Source organism: Anomaloglossus baeobatrachus, chromosome 1 (genome assembly GCF_048569485.1).
Source record: "Anomaloglossus baeobatrachus isolate aAnoBae1 chromosome 1, aAnoBae1.hap1, whole genome shotgun sequence".
Taxonomy (NCBI): domain Eukaryota; kingdom Metazoa; phylum Chordata; class Amphibia; order Anura; family Aromobatidae; genus Anomaloglossus; species Anomaloglossus baeobatrachus.
This window is the reverse complement of record NC_134353.1, coordinates 394024114-394046378: the sequence shown is the minus strand read 5'-3', so window position 1 is coordinate 394046378 and position 22265 is coordinate 394024114. Positions and strand designations below refer to the sequence as shown.

The 22265-nt window shown below is 45.4% G+C and overlaps 1 protein-coding gene across 1 annotated transcript; it reads left to right on the top strand.

Annotated features, from left to right (window-relative positions):
* The first annotated feature begins 155 nt into the window (after positions 1-155).
* Positions 156-18446, top strand: FAM32A (family with sequence similarity 32 member A). Its single transcript, XM_075337836.1, has 4 exons — positions 156-331; positions 3693-3834; positions 15025-15078; positions 18257-18446. The coding sequence occupies exons 1-4, from the start codon at positions 258-260 to the stop codon at positions 18323-18325; spliced, it is 339 nt and encodes a 112-aa protein (XP_075193951.1). The 5' UTR covers positions 156-257; the 3' UTR covers positions 18326-18446.
* The last annotated feature ends 3819 nt before the right edge of the window (positions 18447-22265 follow it).

Below are 22265 nucleotides of genomic sequence, written 5' to 3'. Positions count from 1 at the left end.
TCCCTCCCTCTGTATGCACCCTCCCTCTGTATACATCCTCCCTGTCTATGCACTCTCCCCCAGTACACTGCACGCCCTGTGAGGGCACTGTAGAGACCGAGAGCAGAACTTGGAGCGCGCGCCATGTTCTGCATCAACCATCAAAACACGCCCAGAAGCACCACGTGACCACCGGGACACACATGACCGAATGACGTCATCCCTACAAGCATCACCTACGCTGTAACAGCTGCCTCCTGTGACCGGAAACAACCGGCATGTCGGAGTACGCGAGCGCCCAGAACGGGGCCCTGCGGCTCAAAGGACTCGGAGATCTCAGTGCGGGGAAGAAGTGAGTGAAGACGGCGCGGTGTCACGCCCGTGTATCTGCGGCGCTGCCGGCCAATATGCGGGCGGCTTATGTGCGGAGTGCTGGCTCTCATCTGTGGACATGGAAGAGCAGCTGGCGTGTTTACTTTATAAAGGGAACCTGTCACCAGGTTATTCCCTTCTGAGCTGCGGCCACCACCTCTCTAATATACAGCATATACAGCATTGTAGAATCCTGTATGTCACAGCCCAGGCCGCTCTGTATTACATAAATACTACTCACCTGGGGGCGGTCCATGAAAATCAATGGGTCTACACACATCCCTGTTTTCTCACTGACGTGTGTCCGTATGGAGCATACGTGTGTCCGTGTGCTCCACACGTAGACATGTCCGTTTTCTCCGCCATCACTGATATCACATAGCGCACACACTGACGTGCTCCGTGTGACACATACCGGAGAAAACACGTGTCTGTGAAATAAAATGAATTTCTACACTCGCCTGTCTCCAGTGCTGCGGTCTCCGTCGCTGCTGTCACTTGCTTCCAGGCCTGCTCGTCATGCTCATGAATATTCACTACACCGCAGACCCAGTAGCAGCCGCAGCGCTGGAGACTGCAGCGCTGGATACAGGTCAGTATAGAAGTTATTGCTGTTCGTGTGCTATCACAGAAGGCACGTGCGGAACACATGCCATGGACCATGAAAAGTATGAAAAGGCCCTAAAGCGCAGGATAAATGTGAGCAGAGCCTTACTGTGATCTTTGGGAGGAAGGATTAATAAATCAACAGCCGTTGAAAACAATATTGATACCATTTTGAGGCACATAACATTTTTGGATCACTCTTTATTCAGTTTTTTGTTTTTTTTTTGGAGGCAGAATAAACATAAAACAGCAATTCTGTAACTTTTTTGTTTGCAGAGGCATTAGCGTAAGCAGGAACCCAACAAGAAGAGGTTGCCTTGGTGTTGGCTGTTGGGCGCACATATAACTGGCCATTTTTGTGTGCTAAATATCTCAATTTTTACACATTTTCCATAGCAGTATTGCAGGCTATATTCTCATATACATTGTTCCACGTATCTTAGCACTACAGAGTGGCCATTGGACTCGGGTACACCCCGTACTCTAAAATTACATCCACTCTTTTGTGATATCAACTGCTATAGATCCACTACATGTGCTCGAGTAACATCCTGATCACCCTCCAAAGTGTCCATATGACCCGTAAGATGTGTAGATCTTGTCTCACACATGCCATTTCAGATCTGCAGATTTCTTTCACTTCTGAGATTGTTTTAAAGTCCCCCCTTAGAGGGCAGGTGACTTAGCTATTCTGTCCAAGTAGAGGTGGACAAAGGAGGCCCCTACTCCATCCAATCATCTTCTGATAGTTCTTGAGATGGACGCCATCCCCTTATGTCATTTAGAGCAGACTGGTTTCAGTACTGAAGTCTCCCCAAGTCCCTATATGTGTGTGAACCATTTGAGTGCAGTCTCTGATCTGGGTGGAAACTGAGTGTGGGTTGTTGTGTGATAGACACAATAGGGTCCTTATCTGCCTACTGTCCTTTTTCCAGTAAGGGTTTTATGGGCTCTGCCCTGGGAGGGAAGTCCAGAAGGACACAAATCCCACTTAGACCAAGACTGCAGGAGGTCAGATCTAGAACCACAACCCAAGGTTATGGCGGAGTCCTCCCTCCTCTGATCCTGAGGTGACCGGGGTGTCTCCCAACTCCTTATCCATAGGAGAGAATGCCACAGCCAGGGGAGCAGGGACCGACTCTGAGGCAGGCCAATATGGTGCCAAGACTCAAGAGCCCGCCAGCTCCTTGATGAGAAAAGCGTCCCGTTCCGTAGCGGGTGCAGCCGCCACCCTGCCTGCAAACACTAAGGACTTCACCCTCCGGGGACCCATTCAGATTAGTTTACTGGTCTCTGTTGATTTTGTAGCGCCTGTCAGGAGCTCCTCTTGCTTGTACTCACTCAGGCAGTGATCCTGGACACGCACCCACATTTTTTGCCATGTCAATGTACTTGGAATTTTTTCTCGCTTTCCAGTGCATCACACGATAAAATGAAGAGTATTATTCAAAAATACAACTTGTCCCACAAAACTCAAGCCTTCATGCGGTTATAGGAATGGAAAAATAAAAAAGTTACGGCTGTTGGAATAAGGGGAAAAATAAAAACAAAAGGCCAAAAAAACCCCAGAAAATCCCAAGGTAGTGAAAGGGTTAACACACACTACATAGTCTGTGCCCACTGCCACCATAACTGTGTCAGGTGGGGGGTGACACCGGTGCATCACAGCACCCATACTTTTGGTCATTCCCAATAGGCCTGGGTCAGACAACCCCACAGATACAGCACCAGAGCAACAATGGCAGCCAGGCACCACTAACTCACTTTGCGGTCCTCTGTGGGATCAACACAACTGTGCAGCAAGCAGCTAAGCACTCTATATTGTCAGGCCCAGGACATTACACTGGATTCATCAGGGGCACCATTAGAAGTTAATGTCTCCGTAGCAATTTTTTTTTTTTTTCATATATAATTGCAAAAATGTGAACCCCCCCCCCCCCCCACCCTTCCCAAAGACCGGGCAACTATTCATTTACACTCCTTCCTTTTATTTCCCTCCCCTTCTTTCAAAAACCTCAATTTATTTTTTTTGTACTAACATGCTATTCAATGCATCACAACCACCGGTGCCGCACATACGTGTTTGCTGTGACCGTGCTTCTGAATGCTCGGCACTTCCGGTCATACGTAGTATAAACCAGGTGTACACGTCCTGGCTTCAGAGAGGTCTATTGTGCATGACCGGAAGTGCCTGGCATTCAGATCAGCAAACACAGGTATGTGCGTCACCGCTAGTGATATTGCATTGAATAGCGTGTTAGTATGGCCCTACCATGCTATGTGGGCGGGCTAGTCGGGGTATACAATGCCCTTGGGACTAGTCCCCTCGCTCATTAGCATACTTTTTCTAAAGATCTCTTTATCTATGCTAGTGTATACAGGGACGGTTAGGCAGGGATTAGCAGTATACACGGAGAACTGCTCGTGCTCCTGGCTGCATATTGTACCTGACAGGTTCCCTTCAAGTGTTGTACCCTTACAGCTTCCCCGTGACTTTATCCCACTCTACGCTGCTTCCATCCAACCTCTTTCTTGAAGTTCTAGTGTGGACCCCTAGAGTCACTTCTACCTAGGCTGGGGTACCTAGCGCCCATGACACTGCATAAGCCCCTAAGTAGTATGGCCCTGCTACAGCCATTAGTTATCCTAGTCTTTTAAGTCTATGTATATTTTACTGCCATCAATGCTGATTTGTTGTTTTTTTCCACTTTTTAATGGACTATTTTATGTTCTAGAAAGAAGAAAAAGGATAAAGAGAAGAGTAAGATGATCGATCAGATAATAACGAACAAGAAAACTGAAGAGGAGAAGAAGAAGCCTGCTCTAGATAAGAGAACCCCGGCACAGATTGCATTTGAAAAGATGCAGGAGAAAAGAGTAAGTAAAATAAGACTCTGCCGAGATCTGAGATTCTGTCCCGTACACCACAGAGGGAATGGAGGATACGTGCCATTAAAAGCTGCTGTTAATGTGTTTACAACAGACTTACCTTTTATCCCTTTTGACAGAGGATATTTCACTATCAAGGGATTTTGTATTTCATCCAAAATTTGTGTACTCAGATGGTGTTAAAATTCCAACTGCCTAATCCTTTTTTTTCCCGACACTATCTCTTGGGGAAAAGTTGGAATGGCCACTGTGTACATCATATAGTGGTCTTGTCTTGCCAAAATAGATAGGTTTGGTGACTTTTATTTAAGGTGTATGAGTGGTCCCAATAAGAAACTGTAAACTGGTTTGTGCAGCCAAACCACAGGCTGCAGGAATACGAGAGGCACTGCGCTATTGCGGCTGTGTACGGCCTATTGTGAAACGCTGCTGCACTTCAGAGTAAATATACCCTGAAACTAAAACAAAAGAATACACATTTGGTATCACTACTGTCGAAATCTAAAAATAATGAATCTGATCGATAACAGGTATAGGAAGAAAAAAAATCAAAACTCCAGAACTACCTTTTTTTTTTTTCTTTGCAATTTTTTGCAACATCAAAAATTCCTTAAAAGCTCATTGTAGGAACATAGACTTACACCAGCCTCAGATCTACAGCCTAATTTGCAAAACTATTCAACGCCAATTTCTCAGCAATGAAGGAAAGGACTGACCATGTAAAAATAATTATTTTTATTTCTATAGAGCCAAAATATTCTGCTTTACAATTCAGAGGGGACATGTACCGACAATAAGACGTTAGAGAATAACAACATTCAACAGATACCAAGAGGAGTGAGGGCCCTGCTCGTAACTCATGAGCTTATAGTCTGATGAAATAGGGGGAGGCACAAAAGGTAAATTGGGGGGGAAAAAAAAAGTTTGTCATGTATGGTCAAGCCATCAAAATAATAAGGGATTCAAGTCTAGCTACGTGGACTGGTCACTAACCAAAGTTTATACAAGTATAGATACAGAGTGCACAAAAGTACATGGAGAGGAATGCAACCAGAAGATACAGGGGACAAGAATTGGAAGTAAATTTTATGAAGGGCAGAAAGGGACTAGATTAGATCAGGGAGGTAAGGTGATAGCCTAGTCTAAAGAAATGCATTTTTAGGGCCCACTTAAAGGTGTGGATGTTGGGAATTAATCGGATTGCTCTTGGTAGTGTGTTCCAGAGCATAGGTGCAGCTCGTGAGAAATCTTGAAAACGGGAGTGGAGGTTCGAATTGTTGAGGATGTAAGTCTTCGGTCATTAGCAGAGCGGAGGGCACGGGTGGGGTGATAGAGATGAGGCAGGTGATGTAGGGCGGTGCGGAACCGTGGAGAGCTTTGTGAGTGAGAGTGATAAGTTTATGTTGGATTATGTAGCGGATAGGCAACCAGTGCAATGACTGGCACAGAGCAGAGGCATCAGTGATGTGATTGGAGATGATAATGATCTGCTGCTGCAGTCAGAATGGACTGGAGAGGGGAGAGTTTAGTAATAGAGAGATCACTTAGTAGAGAATTATAGTAGTCCAGGCGAGAATGAATAAGAGCGACAGTAAACATTACTTTACACGCTGCGATATCGCTATCAATATCGCTAGCGAGCGTACCCGCCCCGTCTGTTGTGCATCACGGGCATATAGCTGCTCGTGGCGCACAACATCGCTTACACCCATCACACGGACTTACCTTCCCTGCGACGTCGCTGTGGCCGGCGAACCGCCTCCTTTCTAAGAGGGCGGTACGTGCGGCGTCACAGCGACGTCACACGGCAGCCATCCAATAGAGGCGGAGATGAACGGGACGACCATCCCGCCCAACTCCTTCCTTCCTCATTGTGGCCGGCCGCAGGTACGAGGTTGTTGCTCGTTCCTGCGGTGTCAGACATAGCGATGTGTGCTGCCGCAGGTACGACAAACAACCTCGCTACTGAATAGACAACGATTTTGGGTAAGTGAAAGACGTCTCACAGACCAACAATTTTTGCCTCTTTTGCGATCGTTTAAGGTCGCTCATATGTGTTACATGCCACGACGTCGCTAACGACGCAGGATGTGCGTCATAAACACCGTGACCCCGACGATATATCGTTAGCGATGTCGCAGTGTGTAAATTGCCCTTAAGAGTTTTTGCAGAGTCAACATTAAAGGGTGCTTTACACGCTGCAGCATCGCTAACGATATATCGTCGGGGTCACGTCGTTAGTGACGCACATCCGGAGCCGTTAGCGACATCGCAGAGTGTGACACCAAGGAGCGACTATCAACGAGCGCAAAAACGTGAAAAATCATTGCTCGTTGGCACGTCGCTCCTTTTCCAAATATCGTTGGTGCTGCAGGTACGATGTTGTTCCTGCGGCACCACACATCGCTATGTGTGACACCGCAGGAACGACGAACATCTCCTTACCTGCGTCCACCGGCAATGAGGAAGGAAGGAGGTGGGCGGCATTTTCCGGACGCTCATCTCCGCCACTCCTCTGCTATTGGCCGGCCGTTTAGTGACGCTGCTGTGATGTCGCTATGACGCCGAACGCACCTCCCCTTTGAAGGAGAGATTGTTCGGCGGTCACAGCGACGTCGCTGACAAGGTATGTGTGTGTGACGCTGCCGTAGCGATAATGTTCACTACGGCAGCGATCACCAAATGTCACACGAGCAACATGGGCGGGTGCTATCGCGCACGACATCGCTAGCAATCGCAGCGTGTAAAGCACCCTTTAGAAAAGGTCGCATTATGGAGATGTTTTTGAGGTGGAGATGACATGTATGAGCGAGTGAACGAATCTGCGGCGTGAAGGAGAGATCGGACTCCAATATAACCCCAAGACAGCGGGCGTGCTGCTGGGGAGTAATAGTAGAACCATACACAGAAATGGTAATATTGGGTTTGGGAAGGTTGGGGGAGGGAGGAAACAGGAGAAGTTCAGGTTTTGGCAGGTTCCATTTTAGATAGAGATACTATTGGACTTGTCTTTGAGGGAGCTAAATGTGCATATAAATAGTTCTGGGGTGAAATCCTGTTTACAGCTTCCCTTTAACCCCTTCACGCTACGGCCAGTTTATATATTTTACGTTTTTGTTTTATCCTCCCTTTCTTCCAAGAGCCATAACTTTTTTTTTTTCTATCCACAACAAATTTCCCTACATGAAGATAAAAACAATTTTAATTCGATATGCATTAAAAACCAAGACAAACAACATATACAGATGTTTGTGTTTGGTAAAGAGTACACAAAGATAATGATTTAGAGTAGACGGTAAAAAAAAGGGAGACACTTAGCGGCCAGATTCTGGCCCTGCCTAGCCACGGAGCCCGGCACCCTAGAAAACAGCGCCAGCTGTGGCGACTAGTGTAAAATTATTTTTTTTTCTCGATCTTCACTTTCTGAACAGCCACCTGTCCCCTTCCCCCAAACATCCACCTATTGCGATGTACAAAAGGAGCAGATTACTGCCGGTTATCTACGTATAGCTTTCAGCGAGGTGAAATGCTGGAGTTGGGGGCCATCCTGAATGGGTACGCCTTTTTGAGGTTGGATGACATTTATGCTTTGATACTATGGGATTTACTGACTGTAGGGCATTTGCTCACTGTTTTATCCTATGGTTTGTCTGTTAATGGCCACAGTGTGAATGTGCACCTACACATTGCACTTATATCAACAGGTGTTAGTTCCTTCTCATTTGTACATATAGGGGTGTGCCCCCTCCCCTTTTTTGAGTTGTGTATCTTGTCTATATAGTTATCTATGTTCAGGTGTGAAGTGGACATGTCTGGGTCCTGCTATGCCTCTATTTTGAGGCCTGCTGGCAGAGAGCGAGGTGAAATACTAGAGACAGACACCATCCTAATTGGGTACGCCATGTTGCAGTGCAGTGGCTTATGATTTTTTGATCTCAATAAGGTTACCCAAGTACCCTGTTTTCGGGGAGTTTTTCTTTACACGTTTGTTTACTTATTGTAGTGTTTTTATCCGGTTTCACAGTGTGTATGTGCATCTCCACAGGTATGCTTGCACATATTTTTGCTGTGTATTTACACACATCTTTCCTGCTTACAAGCCCATACTCGTAGCTCAGCTGCAGGCATCCCACAGCGGTGATAATGATAGTTTAGAACTAGGTATAAAGTCGTCTTATTTTATGATCAAATTGATAGATTAAAGAGGTTGCCTACTACAATAAATGTGCTACAATTCAGTTTAAATCACTAAAACAAGCACTTCTTTCAACAGAATTGTATATTACTGCAGAATATGTTGGTGCTATATAAGTTATTATATTGTAAACACCTTCTGCTGTCATTCCAGCCACTGAGGGGCGCTATCCCTGCGCACTCGGTGCTGATCACACGACCCTTGATGCCTCCGGAGCTAATATTCAGTGACATCACGTTTGGGCTCTGAAAGTTGACGTTGCATTACAAACATGTGCCCCAGTCTCACTCAGACTGCGGCCATGCCACCCTGACTTACTGGGCTGTGGACAGTGTTTCACCGCACATCACAGCCCAGTAGCTAGTGTACACTGGGATAGGTAAAGAGGCCACATCTAGAGTGGAGCTGATGTGAGGGGATGATGTCACAGAGGTGGCGCGGCCTCCTTCACTGCAGACCCCATACCAGGAAGCAGGATTGTGCTTTGGCTGCTGGAGAAGAGATGAGGCTCAGGGAGATCAGATCCTGAGAGGCTGAGGAGCTGCATAAGGCTACATTCACACGACCGTTCCATTTTTACGGGCCGCAAAAACCGGTCCGTTTTTTTCACGGAGGCATCCGTGTGACATCCGTTCCATATACGGTCCGTGTGTCATCCGTGTGCCTTCGGGGTTTTTTTGCGGACCGCAAAAAAAACGGAAGCAGCAAGAAAGATAAATAGATGAGTAGATATAGAGACATAGAGAGGAATGAATGAATAGAGGAATAGATAGATGAGAAAGACATATATAATGTCCTACCCCCCTGCATATTCTAAGCTGGCACCCTTTTGTGACTTTCATGTGGCACTAAAGGGTACTTGCCCTTCTATTTAGCCAAAAAATAAATAAATACATTTTAAAAAAAAAAAATGACGTGGGGTCCCCCCTATCCAGCTAGGGTAAAGCAAACTGCTGCAGCCTGCAAACCACAGCTGGCAGCTTCACCTTGGCTGGTAATCCAAAACAGAGGGCACCCCATGCTGTTTAAATAAATAATTTTAATCAAAAAACGTGGGCCCCCCCCCAAATTGGATCACCAGCTAAGGTAAAGCAGACAGCTGTGTTCTGGTATTCTCAGACTAGGGAGGTCCACTGTTATTGGACACTCACCAGCCTAAAAATAGCAGGCTACAGCCGCCCCAGAAGTGGCGCATCCATTAGATGCACCAATCCTGGAGCTTTGCCCCAACTCATCCCGTTGCCCTGGTGCGGTGGCAAACAGGGTAATATATGGGGTTGATGCTAGATGTGTAATGTCACCTGGCATCAAGCCCTGGGGTTAGTGATGTCACGCATCTATCAGATACCCGACATCACGAACCCAGTCAGTAATAAAAAAAAGAAATTGACAAAATATTTGACAAAATTAAAGCATGCGTTTTTGGCATTCTAGTGAGGTCAAGAGGTTTCCATTTGCCCTCACATCCATTCCAACTGTAAAAGATGAGTCAAACAATAATTTTACTTTATTTTGAACATAATTATTAAATCTCATTAATCATTTTCGGTAAATTATCATTGGAGTGTATGATTTAAAGGTTATTTATTTTTTTTTTCTTCCAATTTTTTTTCCTACTGTTTGAATGTTCAAACTTTATTTAGATGTGTATTTGTTGTGAAAACGCATCTCAATTTAGCCACTGAAAATGCATGTAAAACACGGCAAAAACGCTATAAAAACGCATGCGAATTTGACAATGACAAATTCTGCCAGAGGATGCATTCATTTCTGCAAGTTACTCAACGCAACGTGCGCATATACTTACCTGCCACCATCTTCCTCTTCTATCACCATTGCTCCTGTCAGTCTCCATTATCTTGTGACCTGTCGGCTGCCCCAATGTTTCATGGACCATGCCGTAGGTCACTTTTCAATGTAAGTCCCTCTTTATGGCCTTGATTGGCGCCCATTGAGCCCCTAGGTCATAGCTGTGAGAGGAGATGGTCGCCATTTTTTTTTAAATTTTTTTTAAAAGCCCAAATCTATGCTGCAAGCATCACTTACCCCTTGTCAGCGCACCCAGTGTATCCAATGCTCATCATGCGTAATACTCTCCATAGTGTATCTAATGCCATCGTGTGTGGTATGCCCCAGAGACATGCATCAAATGCCATAATGTGTCCGGAGAGTGAATTCAAAGCCCATTATGCGTGATACGCCCAGAGCCGTGTATCTAATGCCCATCACAGTGCACCACTGCTGTGATAGAAGTATATGGAGCAGTGTCCCACATTACACAAGGACTCTCACAGAAGTGGACAGAGCTGTCACACATTACACTACTTATTCCCATAGATGTGGATGGAGCAGTGTCACATTACACTGCCTCACCCATAGAAATAAATGGAGTGGGGGTTCACACATTACACCACTGCTCCCATAGAAGTGGACTGAGCAGCGATCACACATTACACCACTGCTCCCATAGAAGTGGACTGAGCAGCGATCACACATTACACCACTGCTCCCATAGAAGTGAACAGAGCAGGGTCACATTACCTCACTGCTTCTATAAAAGTGGATGGAGCAGCAGTCACAAATTAACTACTGCTCCCATAGAAATAGATGGAGCAGGGGTCAAAATTACATCACTGCTCCCATAAAAGTGGATGGCGCAACACTCCCATAAACATTACTGCTCTATTACAAGTGAACGCAGCAATGTCAGACATTGCATATCTAATCCCACCCTGTGTGATACTCTGCTGAGCCCTACAGTGGGAACAGAAAGTATTGACCCATTTAATCTTTTTGTTTCATTGCAGCCATTTGGTAAATTCAAAAAAGTTCATTTTTTTTCTCATTAGTGTACACTTTGCACCCAATCTTAACAGAAATGTAGATATTTTTGCAAATGTTTTAAACAAGAAAAACTGAAATATCACATGGTCATAAGTATTCAGACCCTTTGCTCAGTATTGAGTAAAAGCACCTTTTGAGCTAGTACTGCCATGAGTCTTCTTTGGAATGATGCAACAAGTTTTTCACACCTGGATTTGGGGATCCTCTGCCATTCTTCCTTGCAGATCCTCTTCAGTTCCGTCAGGTTGGACGGTGAACATTGGTGGACAGCCATTTTCAGGTCTCTCCAGAGATGCTCAATTGGGTTTAGGTCAGGGCTCTGGCTGGGCCAGTCAAGAATGGTCACAGAGTTATTTTGAAGCCACTTCTGTTTTTTTCTGTCAAGATGGGGTGCAGACTGTACATTAATCAGGAAAAAATGAACTTTTTTGAATTTACCAAATGGCTGGAATGAAACAGAGTGGAAAATTTAAAGGGGTCTCAATACTTTCCGTACCCACTGTATATCTAGTCCCATCATGTGATTCACTACACTAAGTCCTGTATCTAATTTCCAGTGTGTTTTGCTATTGGCTTATCCAATTGCAGCATGTGATATGGTGAGTAGTGCCAATTAACAGAATTTGTGCTGCCAACCATCCTATGTGACTCTTTCTACATGTCAGTATCACTTTGCAGTCACCAGTAATGGCTCCGCACTGTGATCCTAAACTTCATCCACCCTTAGGGTACCTTCACACTTAGCGACGCAGCAGCGATCCGACCAGCGATCTGACCTGGTCAGGATCGCTGCTGCATCGCTACATGGTCGCTGGTGAGCTGTCAAACAGGCAGATCTCACCAGCGACCAGTGACTATCCCCCAGCCAGCAGCGACGTGCAAGCGACGCTGCGCTTGCACGGAGCCGCCGTCTGGAAGCTGCGGACACTGGTAACTAAGGTAAACATCGGGTATGGTTACCCGATGTTTACATTAGTTACCAGCGCACACCGCTTAGTGTGTGCAGGGAGCAGGGAGCCGCGCACACTGAGCGCTGGCTCCTTGCTCTCCTAGCTGCTGTACACATCGGGTTAATTAACCCGATGTGTACAGCAGCTACATGTGCAGAGAGCCGGAGCCGGCAGCACAGGCAGCATGAGAGCTGCAGAGGCTGGTAACTAAGGTAAATATCGGGTAACCACCTTGGTTACCCGATGTTTATCTTGGATACAGCTTACCTCAGCTGTCAGACGCCGGCTCCTGCTCCCTGCTCGCTTCATTTGTCGCTCTCTCGCTGTCACACACAGCGATCTGTGTGTCACAGCGGGAGAGCGCCTTTGAAGAAAACGAACCAGGGCTGTGTGTAACGAGCAGCGATCTCGCAGCAGGGGCCAGATCGCTGCTCAGTGTCACACACAGCGAGATCGCTAATGAGGTCACTGCTGCGTCACAAAAAGCGTGACTCAGCAGCGATCTCGGCAGTGAGCTCGCTGTGTGTGAAGCACCCCTTAGCCTTTTACAAACCCCCAGCAGGGGAGGAGAGGAGATATCGGACACTTGAGCAGACCCGGCCCACATTTACTGCAGTTGTAATGTGAGCTTGGTGTACACTGTTTTCATGGCAAATTTCAACAGCTGCTCTTCCTAGTGTATGAAAGTGAGATCTATCAAAACTTATTACATTGTTTTTCATATTTTACTCCATTAAAAATAAATCAGAATTAATTTTTTTAATTAAACCATTAATATGTTACATTCTTTCAATTGTTAAAAAATAGAGGGAATGGTATCTTCCATATAAATAGAATTGAGGCATCTGTAAGTTATTTATTTTAAAGCAGAAGAAAGAAACAATATAAATTGACTGTAATCATCATCACTTTACAGCTTACAGTTAGGCTATGTGCCGACGGGACTCTACCCGCGGACTTTGCCACAGAAAACCTGCGGATTTATCTGGATTTTCCAGATAAATCCGCAGGTTCTAGCAAGTACAGACACTCCCCATGTTATCCTATGGGACATTGGAAGTACTGTGTCCCTGCTGCGGAATATGCTGCGGATGTCCTGCAGCCGCACATAACTGTATGTCAATTATTCCTGTGGAAATACCTGCGGACTTCCCGCTCCTCCATTATGGAGATAGAGGCCGTGACTTCCGCAGGTAAGTCGCTTGAATGTCCGCAGGTTTACCGCAGATATTTCGCTGGAATCCCACAGCAATGGGTAGCTATGGATTCCGGGGAGCAGCTGCAGGAAACCAGCGGACGTACCTGCGGATATATCCACTGGTACATAGTCCCGTGGACACATAGCCTTAGAGCAGCCAAAGTCTTCATAAAAATAAAACCCTGTCCGTACCCTTTGTGGTCTATTTACACAGGTGTTTGTACATCTTCACACGACATTTTGCACTTGTGATGTCTAATCACATTATTCATCAGAATGAAGGGTTATTCACAATGTATCCACATCCATTGCAGCCATCCATGGGATAGCTATGTACTGAGCTACAGGGAGGGCTGCATACTGCTGTGAACGACAGCTCTTTATAATGTGCTGTATAATGGGACACAGAAGGACGGCCATTATGGCTATCTGGGTCAATGTAAGTGGCAGTGTGGCCGCTGCGTTTGTTCATTCTATGGCGCTTTGAGTGTTTGCTGCATTTTTATCGCATTTTTGATGCTGCGTTTTTTGTCTTTTTGGTGTGCCATGCTGTACCCCCCTTGATGACTTTGCACATACTGGTACGTTATAGGTTGTGTCCCTTGCTTTGATGTGCGCTCGCATGCTGAGCCCTCATCTTTCCGCGCACGTGACGGCTGATTTAAGCACCAATCATGTGCCTCCAACAGTTGTTAACCAGTTAAATTCCGCTGTCAATCTTTCTCATCGGTGCTCCCATAACATGATTGTGAGGGGAGCCGATGGGTTGTCATGATAGCCAGGGCTCAGTTGATGACCCCTGTATCTGTCATCACGATCCTCTTGTCAAAAATACACGTTTTGGTATCGCTGCATTCAAAAATGGCCGCTCTATCAAAATATAAAATAAATCCAATCTATCAATAGAGTAATGAAAAAAATAAAACCACCAGAATGACTGTATTTTTACGGATTATAAGACGCACTTTTCCTGCCAGAAATTAAGGAGGGAAATGAGGGGTGCGTCTTATAAGCTGAATGTAGCTTACCAAGGGGGTGGTAGAGAATGGTCACTGGAGGCAGGGGTAATGCTGTGGGCGGTGCTGGTGCTCGCTGCTGGCGGTGAGGCAGGGGCCATCCTGAAAATGTTGGCAATGCAGGCTACAAATAACGGCGCGCACAGATTCAGCTCTCTGCTCAGGATCTCATCTGTGCACGCGCCCATTGAACACTCAGCAGCGGACTTAAGGAAAATGATGCCCCGGAGGTGGGCCATGCGCAGATGATATCTTGGCTAATCATTGAGCCAGTAGCTCAATTTGCACGCACACTGACTACGGGCGTTATATTTTCGCACCGCCGACAGTTTCTGGATGTACCTGCCTCATAACGCCTGCAGTGAGCATCCGGGACACCTGCCCCACCGCCCAAAGCATTGCCCTACTCCACCACCGCATCTGCCTCCTGTGACCCTTCACCACCACCCCCGATGCCGCCCCTTCCCCCGCTAAGACATTACTGAATTATAAGAAGGACCCCGTATATTTATTTTCTCTAAATTTAGGGTTCACTTTGTAAAATGAAAATGACGTTATTATTTTTTGGGGGTTTTTTTGTCACCACTATATTGCAAAGAAATACAATAAGAGGCTATCAAAACAAAAATGGTATCGGTAAAAATGTCGGCTCAGGGTGCAAAAAAATAAGCCATCACTGAGCCAAGATCTCGAAAAATTAGAATGTTATGGGTCTTAGAAAATGGCAACAAAAGCAACATTTTTATTTATTTTTGACAGACATGAATTTTTTTTCACAAAGAAACATAGTGAATGTATTGAGAGGCACAAAATAGCAAGTTTAATGAGAAAAAAAAAGCTATGCTATTGGACAGCTTCTTTGCGTTAGAATAATGATGGAGAATGACCATTACATGTACAAAATAAAATTGCTAATGTGTTTCCTTAAAACAACTTGGCTTGTGGTACACTAATAGGATTATATTTTTCTTTTAGCAAATGGAAAGAATTTTAAAGAAGGCTTCAAAAACGCACAAACAGAGAGTTGAGGTAAGTGACAAGTTTATTGCTACTGAATATATATGAATAACCATTGAATACATAAGTTTTTAGGTAAAATTATTTCTAAAGGAGTCATTGACAGACATGGATTTCTCACTAAATGTCAGAAACAACCCATCCAATCCACATAGGCAAAGAAATCAAACCATAGATGTCCAAAAATTGTGATGTCTAATAATGAGAAATGTGAAAGGGACAAAGTATTGAACATAAGTTCAGAGAAGGAGCCCAAGGAACCTTTAAGATTTAACCCCTTCATGACTGATGATGTGTATGTACTTCATCGGCCATGTCCCTATGGGCTCACACTCAGCCGGCATCTTTCCCGGAACGTGATAGCTGATATAATCAGCATTCAAGTGCCTCTACTTCCATGGGTGGATCAAAGATCCACCCACAGCTGTCAGCCAGGTAAATGCCTCTGTCAAACAGACAGGAAAGGCATCACTAATTGTCAGCTGATGACTGATTGTCATCACGATCCTCCTGTGAACGCTGGCTGCGAGTTAGCATGAATAGGAAATTGAAATTGCTTCATCAAGTCCCCTAAAGGGGCTGTTAAGTACGGTAAAAGGTGAAAAAACAAGTTCAAATCATCCCGCTTTGTCCCATTAAAAATAAAAGAATTAGAAAAAAATACAAATATTTGGTATCAGCACGTTAAGAAATGTCCAATCAAATATAAAAGAAATTGATCTGGTCTGTAAACTGTGTAAAAAATCAAAACACCAGAATTACTTTTTTTTTTCTCCACAACATTGCATTAAAATGCTATCAAAATGGCATCCGTAAAAACGTAAGTTCAGGGCGCAAAAAAAAAGCCACAGATCTGGAAAAATGTGAAAGTTACGGTTCTTGGAAAGTGGTGTGAAAAGCAATTTTTTTTTTTTTTTTTTACCATTTACATGTAAAAAAAAAAAAAAAAATCATATTGCCAGGTCAGTTTTACCACATAGTGATTTGTTCTCCAGTACATTATGGGACAAAATGAATGGTGTCTATTAACCCCTTCAGCCCCCGGGCACTTTCCGTTTTTGTTTTTTTGCTCCCCTTGTTCCGAGAGCTGTAACTTTTTTATTTTTCTGTCAATCTTGCCATATGAGGGCTTGTTTTTTTGCGGGACGAGTTGTACTTTTAAATGAAACCATAAGTTTTACCATATAGTGTACTGGAAAATGGCAAAAAAAATTCCAAGTGCGGAAAAATTGCAAAAAAAGTGTGATCGTACAATAGTTTTTGGGATATTTTATTCAGTGTTCACTATATGGTAAAACTGATGTATCTATGTGATGCCTCAGGTCAGTGCGAGTTTGTAGACACCAAACATGAATAGGTTTACTTGTATTTAAGGGGTTAAAAAAAAATTCACAAGCTTGTCCAAAAAAAGTGGCGCACGTTTTGCGCCATTTTCCAAAACCCGTAGCGTTCTCATTTTTCGGGATCTATGGCTCAGTGACTGCTTATTTTTTTGCGTAACGAGCTGACGTTTCTAATGGTATCATTTTTGCGCAGATGCTACGTTTTGATTGTTTGTTATTGCATTTTGCGCAAAATTTGCGGTGGCCAAAAACCGTGATTTTGGCGTTTGGAATTTTTTTGTCGCTACGCCGTTTACCGATCAGATTAATTGATTTTATATTTTGATCGGGCATTTCTGAACGCGGCGATACCAAATGTGTGTATATTTTTTAATTTTTTTAACCCTTTCATTTTCAGTGGGGGGAATTGAACTTTTAGGTTTTTTTATTTATTTTTTTTAATTGTTTAAAACTTTTTTTTTTTTTATTTTCCTAGTCCCCCTAGAGGGCTATAGCGATCAGCAATCTGATCGCTCTGCACTATCTGCAGATCTCAGCTACAGAGCTGAGAACTGCAGATTTGTGGCTTTACTTTCAATGCCAGCTGTATTCCGGCATTGAGAGGAAGTGACTCATGTTAGGTACAGGCGTCATCACATGACCCTATGCTACCATGGCAACCACCGAAAGTCACGTGATCATGTCACGTGACTTCCGATGGGGGCGGGGTAAGTTACTGTCATGGCGGCGCACATATACATCTCGCTGGCAGATTTTGGCAGCGAGATGTAAGGGGTTAATGGCTGCAGGTGGAAGCGATTCCACCCGCGACTAGCAGGCACACGTCAGCTGTTGAAAACAGCTGATATGTGCGCGGATCGCCGCCGCCTGCCCACGGCAGGGGGCGGGGATTAACTGCACATGATCCATGACGTACCCAGTACGTCATCGGTCGTTAAGGGGTTAAAAGTACAACTCGCCCTGCAAGAAAAAACACTCATATTGCTATATTGATGGAAAAATTAAAAATGTTATGGCTCTTGGAAGAAGAGGAGGGAAAAGCGTAAAAAGGCCGGAGGTGAATGGGTTAAAGAGTTTATGGCAGAATGGGCCAATATTCCAGGTGCCTAAACCATTGTGGGTCTATTGTGCAGGGGCAGATCAGTATAGGTACCGTAATCTACACCATACAGTCCTGCCTATTGTACATGTGCGTTATGCCTCACTGCCATATTTTTCTCATGCGTGAACAGCATCTGATAAACGAGTGTCTCTCAACACTTTGTGACCAATGATGTGACTTTTGGCGTTCCCACGCCATTTTTGGCCTGCTCCAACAAAGTGTACAGTGGCTTGGCAACTGCTGCTCATGAGGTTACTGATGAGTAGCGGCGTTCATTACGTTACAAATTTTAATTCAGCGGGGACTGGAGTTGGATTTGTGGCAAGGTGCACACAGGTTTACACCTCTCCCGTAAGCATGAATCGGGAGTATCCCCTGCACCCCTCCTCATCAAGCCCAGAGTGAACAACGCCTGTCTTGATGAATCGACCTAATTATGTTGCCTTCAAATAGAAGCATAAATCTGAAGGTAGATTTCTTTTCATTAAGGTTTTCACAGACCTTTATCGCCTATCCATAATAAAGGTAATAAATGTATGATTTCAGGGGTCCTACTGCTGCAACCCCTGTTGATTAATAGAACAGGCTGTTGTTTAGAGTAGTGGTTACAAATGTGCGGTATTTCTCACTTCAGTATTTATGGAACTTACAAAAGTGTCAGCATTTGGTTTGTAATGTTTAGGACTTAATTTCTACGAAAGATTGTTAATATTTAAAGTTTGTTTTTTGTTTGTTTTTTTTCCAGGATTTTAATCGACATTTGGACACCCTTACTGAACATTATGACATTCCCAAAGTCAGCTGGACCAAGTAATCCTATTTGTTTTCATGGAAGTGTATACCTTTTTCTGCATTTAAACTCCTTATTAGTTTTTAATTTGTTGTGTAAATAAACTGTTGTGAACAGTTGTTGTGCTGTTACAATTTCTTCTTCAGTTTGGCTCCATTCTTTACTATGTGTAACACATGTTCATTTTATGTGTCCCTGAGCCGCAACGCTTCTCCCTCTTGGCAGGGACGCAAACGCACACCACCGCAGTCAGACACGTGTTCCTGCTGTCCAGGCTTCCACCTCGGCTCCCTGGGCCTGCACACGTCATGCAGTTCTCCTGGCAATGTGATTAGAGCACACATTCATGCTCCCCACTTCTTTAAAGGGGCAGCATGCCATTTTTTAAGTGTCCCCAAAATATGGCTGGGAGGCACTGGCTATTTAAGGCACCCTTCCCTGCAGGGAGCTGCCTGAGCAACTTTAGTGTCTAGTTTGTTTCTGCACCAGCTACTACGTTGTCAGGTCCCTGTTTCTGAACACATCTTAAAAGAACCCGTCCTGCCAGTACCTGTACCCAAACCCATCCTGTCTGTAGCTGAACCTGAACCCATATTGTCTGTACCAGTACCCGTTCTGCTTGAACCTGAACCTTTGCTGCCTGTAACTGAACCTGTACTGTCTGTACCAGAAACCAAACCAATCCTGTCTGGCTCCAGCTCCAACCTAGTCTTGTCAGTCACCAGTACTAACTCCCAACTGCTTCACCGTCCAGCCTGGTTTGGTTAGCTGCTGCAGTACTGGGGATTCCCTTAGAGTGCAACCTCACCATCAGGGGCTCTGGCGGAAGCCTGGTAGGCACTTATTCACGCCCCTCCAGGGTAAGCCAGACTGTAGCACAGTGGGTCCACACCCATGTGTGTGGCACCCCAGGGTTCAGTTGCCACAAATATACCTGTACCTGAGGCAGGGAAGGATCTCCACATCAGGTAATCCCACAAACAACACTTCCACTCCAAGCCTGGAGGGGGAGCTCTACAAGCAGAGTTCAGGGGAAGCCCCCTTTAAATCCAAGTTTGGAGGCGGAGTCAGACTGACAGTTGGAGTTGAGCTCGAGCGAGGAGAGGGAAGACATCAAAATGGAGAGGGCTGTGCTTAGCCCGTACGAGTAGCTGTGTGACAGACTGAGGGATCCTGAAGTGAGGCAAAAGAGGAGTGACTGGGGAGGTGGAGCCAGATCAGTTCTTCCCCAAGGAATAGCGCTGATTACCGGACACCGGCGTCCGAGATTGTGAGGGATCTAATCTGCCCAGCAATAAAGACCGGAGGCCAGGGAGACTCCAGATCTCCTGGCTGCAGCAGTACCTGAAGGCAAAGCCCGCTACACAGAGCTTAGGGACCGCAGTGAGTACAACAGTGCCCCTTAGAGAAGCTCCCGCTGCCTGCCATACAGGTGAAGACCGTGAGAGAGGGACAAGGTATAGCTACAGGCAGCCTAGTACCAAGGAGAGACACAGCGCAGCAGGGAGGCCACACAACTAACCTTGCGTAGAGATCCTAAACTGTTCCCAGATCACCAAAAACTGTGACATCAGAAGCTGAACCCCTTTTTAATAACACCTGCAAGTAAAACCTGGTCAGAGTTAATGAAATGGAGTGACACTTTTTTTTCTTTCATCTGAGGAGCCATAGGCTGCTGCACTAAAGTGACAGTTGAAAAGGCTGTGAAGACAAACTGCCATATTTGTGTAAGGCTACAAAAACTATATGGAGAGAAGGTATGCACACCAGTGACTATGTAAGGGGAATATATGAAAAGCAGAAACTGCTGTGTGAATACTGACATAAAAAATCCAATAGCTATATGAAAGAATGAAAATATGAAAAATGGAACCTGCATTACTGCCATGAAGATATGAATAAAGAGAAATTTATCTATTGAATTGATCAATGCAATAGAGCCCCAACACTACGCCAAAGTATTTCTCTACGTTTGGGTCCCTAGCTAGTGTGTGTCCTCTCATGCAGTTAAAAAACTTACCGTGTATGGGAAGCTGAGACCCAGGCTATATATGCGTATAATGTGGACTGGCAATAGGTGTGGGTGGGGCCGGGTTCACAAACGAAAAAATCTACACTATATGGAGAGAAGGTATGCACAGGGCCGGATTATAGGCGGGGCAGACGGGGCTTCAGCCCAGGGGCCCCCACCACAAGAGCCTCTGAGGGGGCCCCCACCACCATCTGTGTGTCCGCCATTTTATTAATGCCGCAGTGGTTCAAGACCGCACTGTACCTTTAAGGTATTTCAATCCCGGCCATCACTACTGCAGACACGCCCACTGCACGCTGTGTGGGCTGCGTCTGCCAGGATGACGTCACCGCGCTGCTGTTTCTTCCTGCCGTAGAGGAGCTTGTGGGAGGACCGGAGGTCTCAGTGGATCCCGGTAAGTATGAGGTCATTAATCATGGTGCCGGCCGGGCAGGAGGCTGCAGTGAGGAGGGAGCAGACGCCGCTGATAACTCCAGACCGGTTCCATAGTGTCAGCGGCCACTCTGCTATCAGTGTGACTTATTGCAGGAGTGTGAGCTGCTGCAGATCAGGTCGGGCTGTCAGTGCCGGGTCATCGGCCTCATCCCTCCCCTGCAATAACTCACACTGAGCTCCAGCAGAGACATCACTACCCAGATCCTGCACTGATCACATCTGAGCCTGCAGCGCACATTACACTATATGGCCCATATTACATATAGAATATGTTACATCCTGTCCTGTAGGCCCATGTGTGATCAGTGCAGGGCATTGTATATCTGTGCACATGGGATACCACATCCAGTGTACAGAGTAGTGTGATACACTGTGTACACACATCAGATGGTATATAATAATGTGTATATTGTATAACATCTGGTGTCTGTATCACAGTATATTGTGTAACAGTCATGTATTCTCCTGTACACTGTACAGGGGCGTACCTTTGGGGGGCATGCGTCATATTTGCCCCTGCACAGCAATCAGGGGGGCACCATTAAAAAGTGAGGCAGCAGTATGGTGGGAGAAAATTGTAAGTGGAGAGTATTGGTGGAGAAAAGTGTGAGGGGCATAGTATAGAGAGTGGGTAGTGGGGGGGGGGATAAGCAGTATGGAGAAGGGGCAGCATGGTGGGCAGTGTGAGGGCACAGTATGCTGAGGAGGGGGAATGTGAGATTGAGTTGCACTATAGTGATTTTGGTACTGAGGGTGAGGGCAGTATAGAGAGGGGATAGCATGGGGACATTGTGAGGGTACAGCTCAGGAGGGGGCACAGTATAGACATTTGGAAGTATAGTGGGGACACAATGTACAGGACGGTGTGACGAGGGGGCCCAGAACTGAAAGAAGAGGCCATGTACCATAAGAGGGACATTGTGTGGGTCATTTTATGCAGGGAGCACAGTGAGGGGCAATTATTTATTCAGGCGCACAGCGTAGGTCATATATTTATATTTAGGAGCATTATAATCATTCTGCTATTTATTTATAAGGGCATAATGTTGAGATGTGCTGCAGAAGGCCCGGGAAGTCTGCAGACAGGAGCTGTGGATGTGAAAACTCATCATGACAAGATGGAGAAGAAAGAATAAGATGACTCCGATCAGAGAAGATGTCACCTACAAGGTACCTGGATGTAACTGTATGTTTGTGATACTCAATGCTTCATAAATACTGATAACTCCCAGCATTTTCTTACAATTGTTAAGGACATACTGGGAGTTGTTAATTCATGTGATACAAATGTATATGGGGATGTGACATTACAATATATTGTTGTAGTAAATTTGGTACTGTAGTCATGTATTGGTGGTTCTGGTGATATATTCGTTTACTGATGAGGGTGCTAGCAGGTGCGTAACTACCGCGGTCGTCATTATGACCGGGCCCGGGAGGTTAGGGGCCCGGCGCCCGCCAGGCAGATCAGCAGCCAGCTCCTGTCAGTGAGAGAGG

Excerpts from the sequence above, each read along its gene's own strand:
- FAM32A (XM_075337836.1), top strand. The coding sequence starts at position 258 with ATGTCGGAGTACGCGAGCGCCCAGAACGGGGCCCTGCGGCTCAAAGGA. Across the intron at positions 3,835-15,024 it reads AAAAGATGCAGGAGAAAAGA|CAAATGGAAAGAATTTTAAA; the intron begins GTAAGTAAAATA and ends TTTTTCTTTTAG. Across the intron at positions 15,079-18,256 it reads CGCACAAACAGAGAGTTGAG|GATTTTAATCGACATTTGGA; the intron begins GTAAGTGACAAG and ends TTTTTTTTCCAG.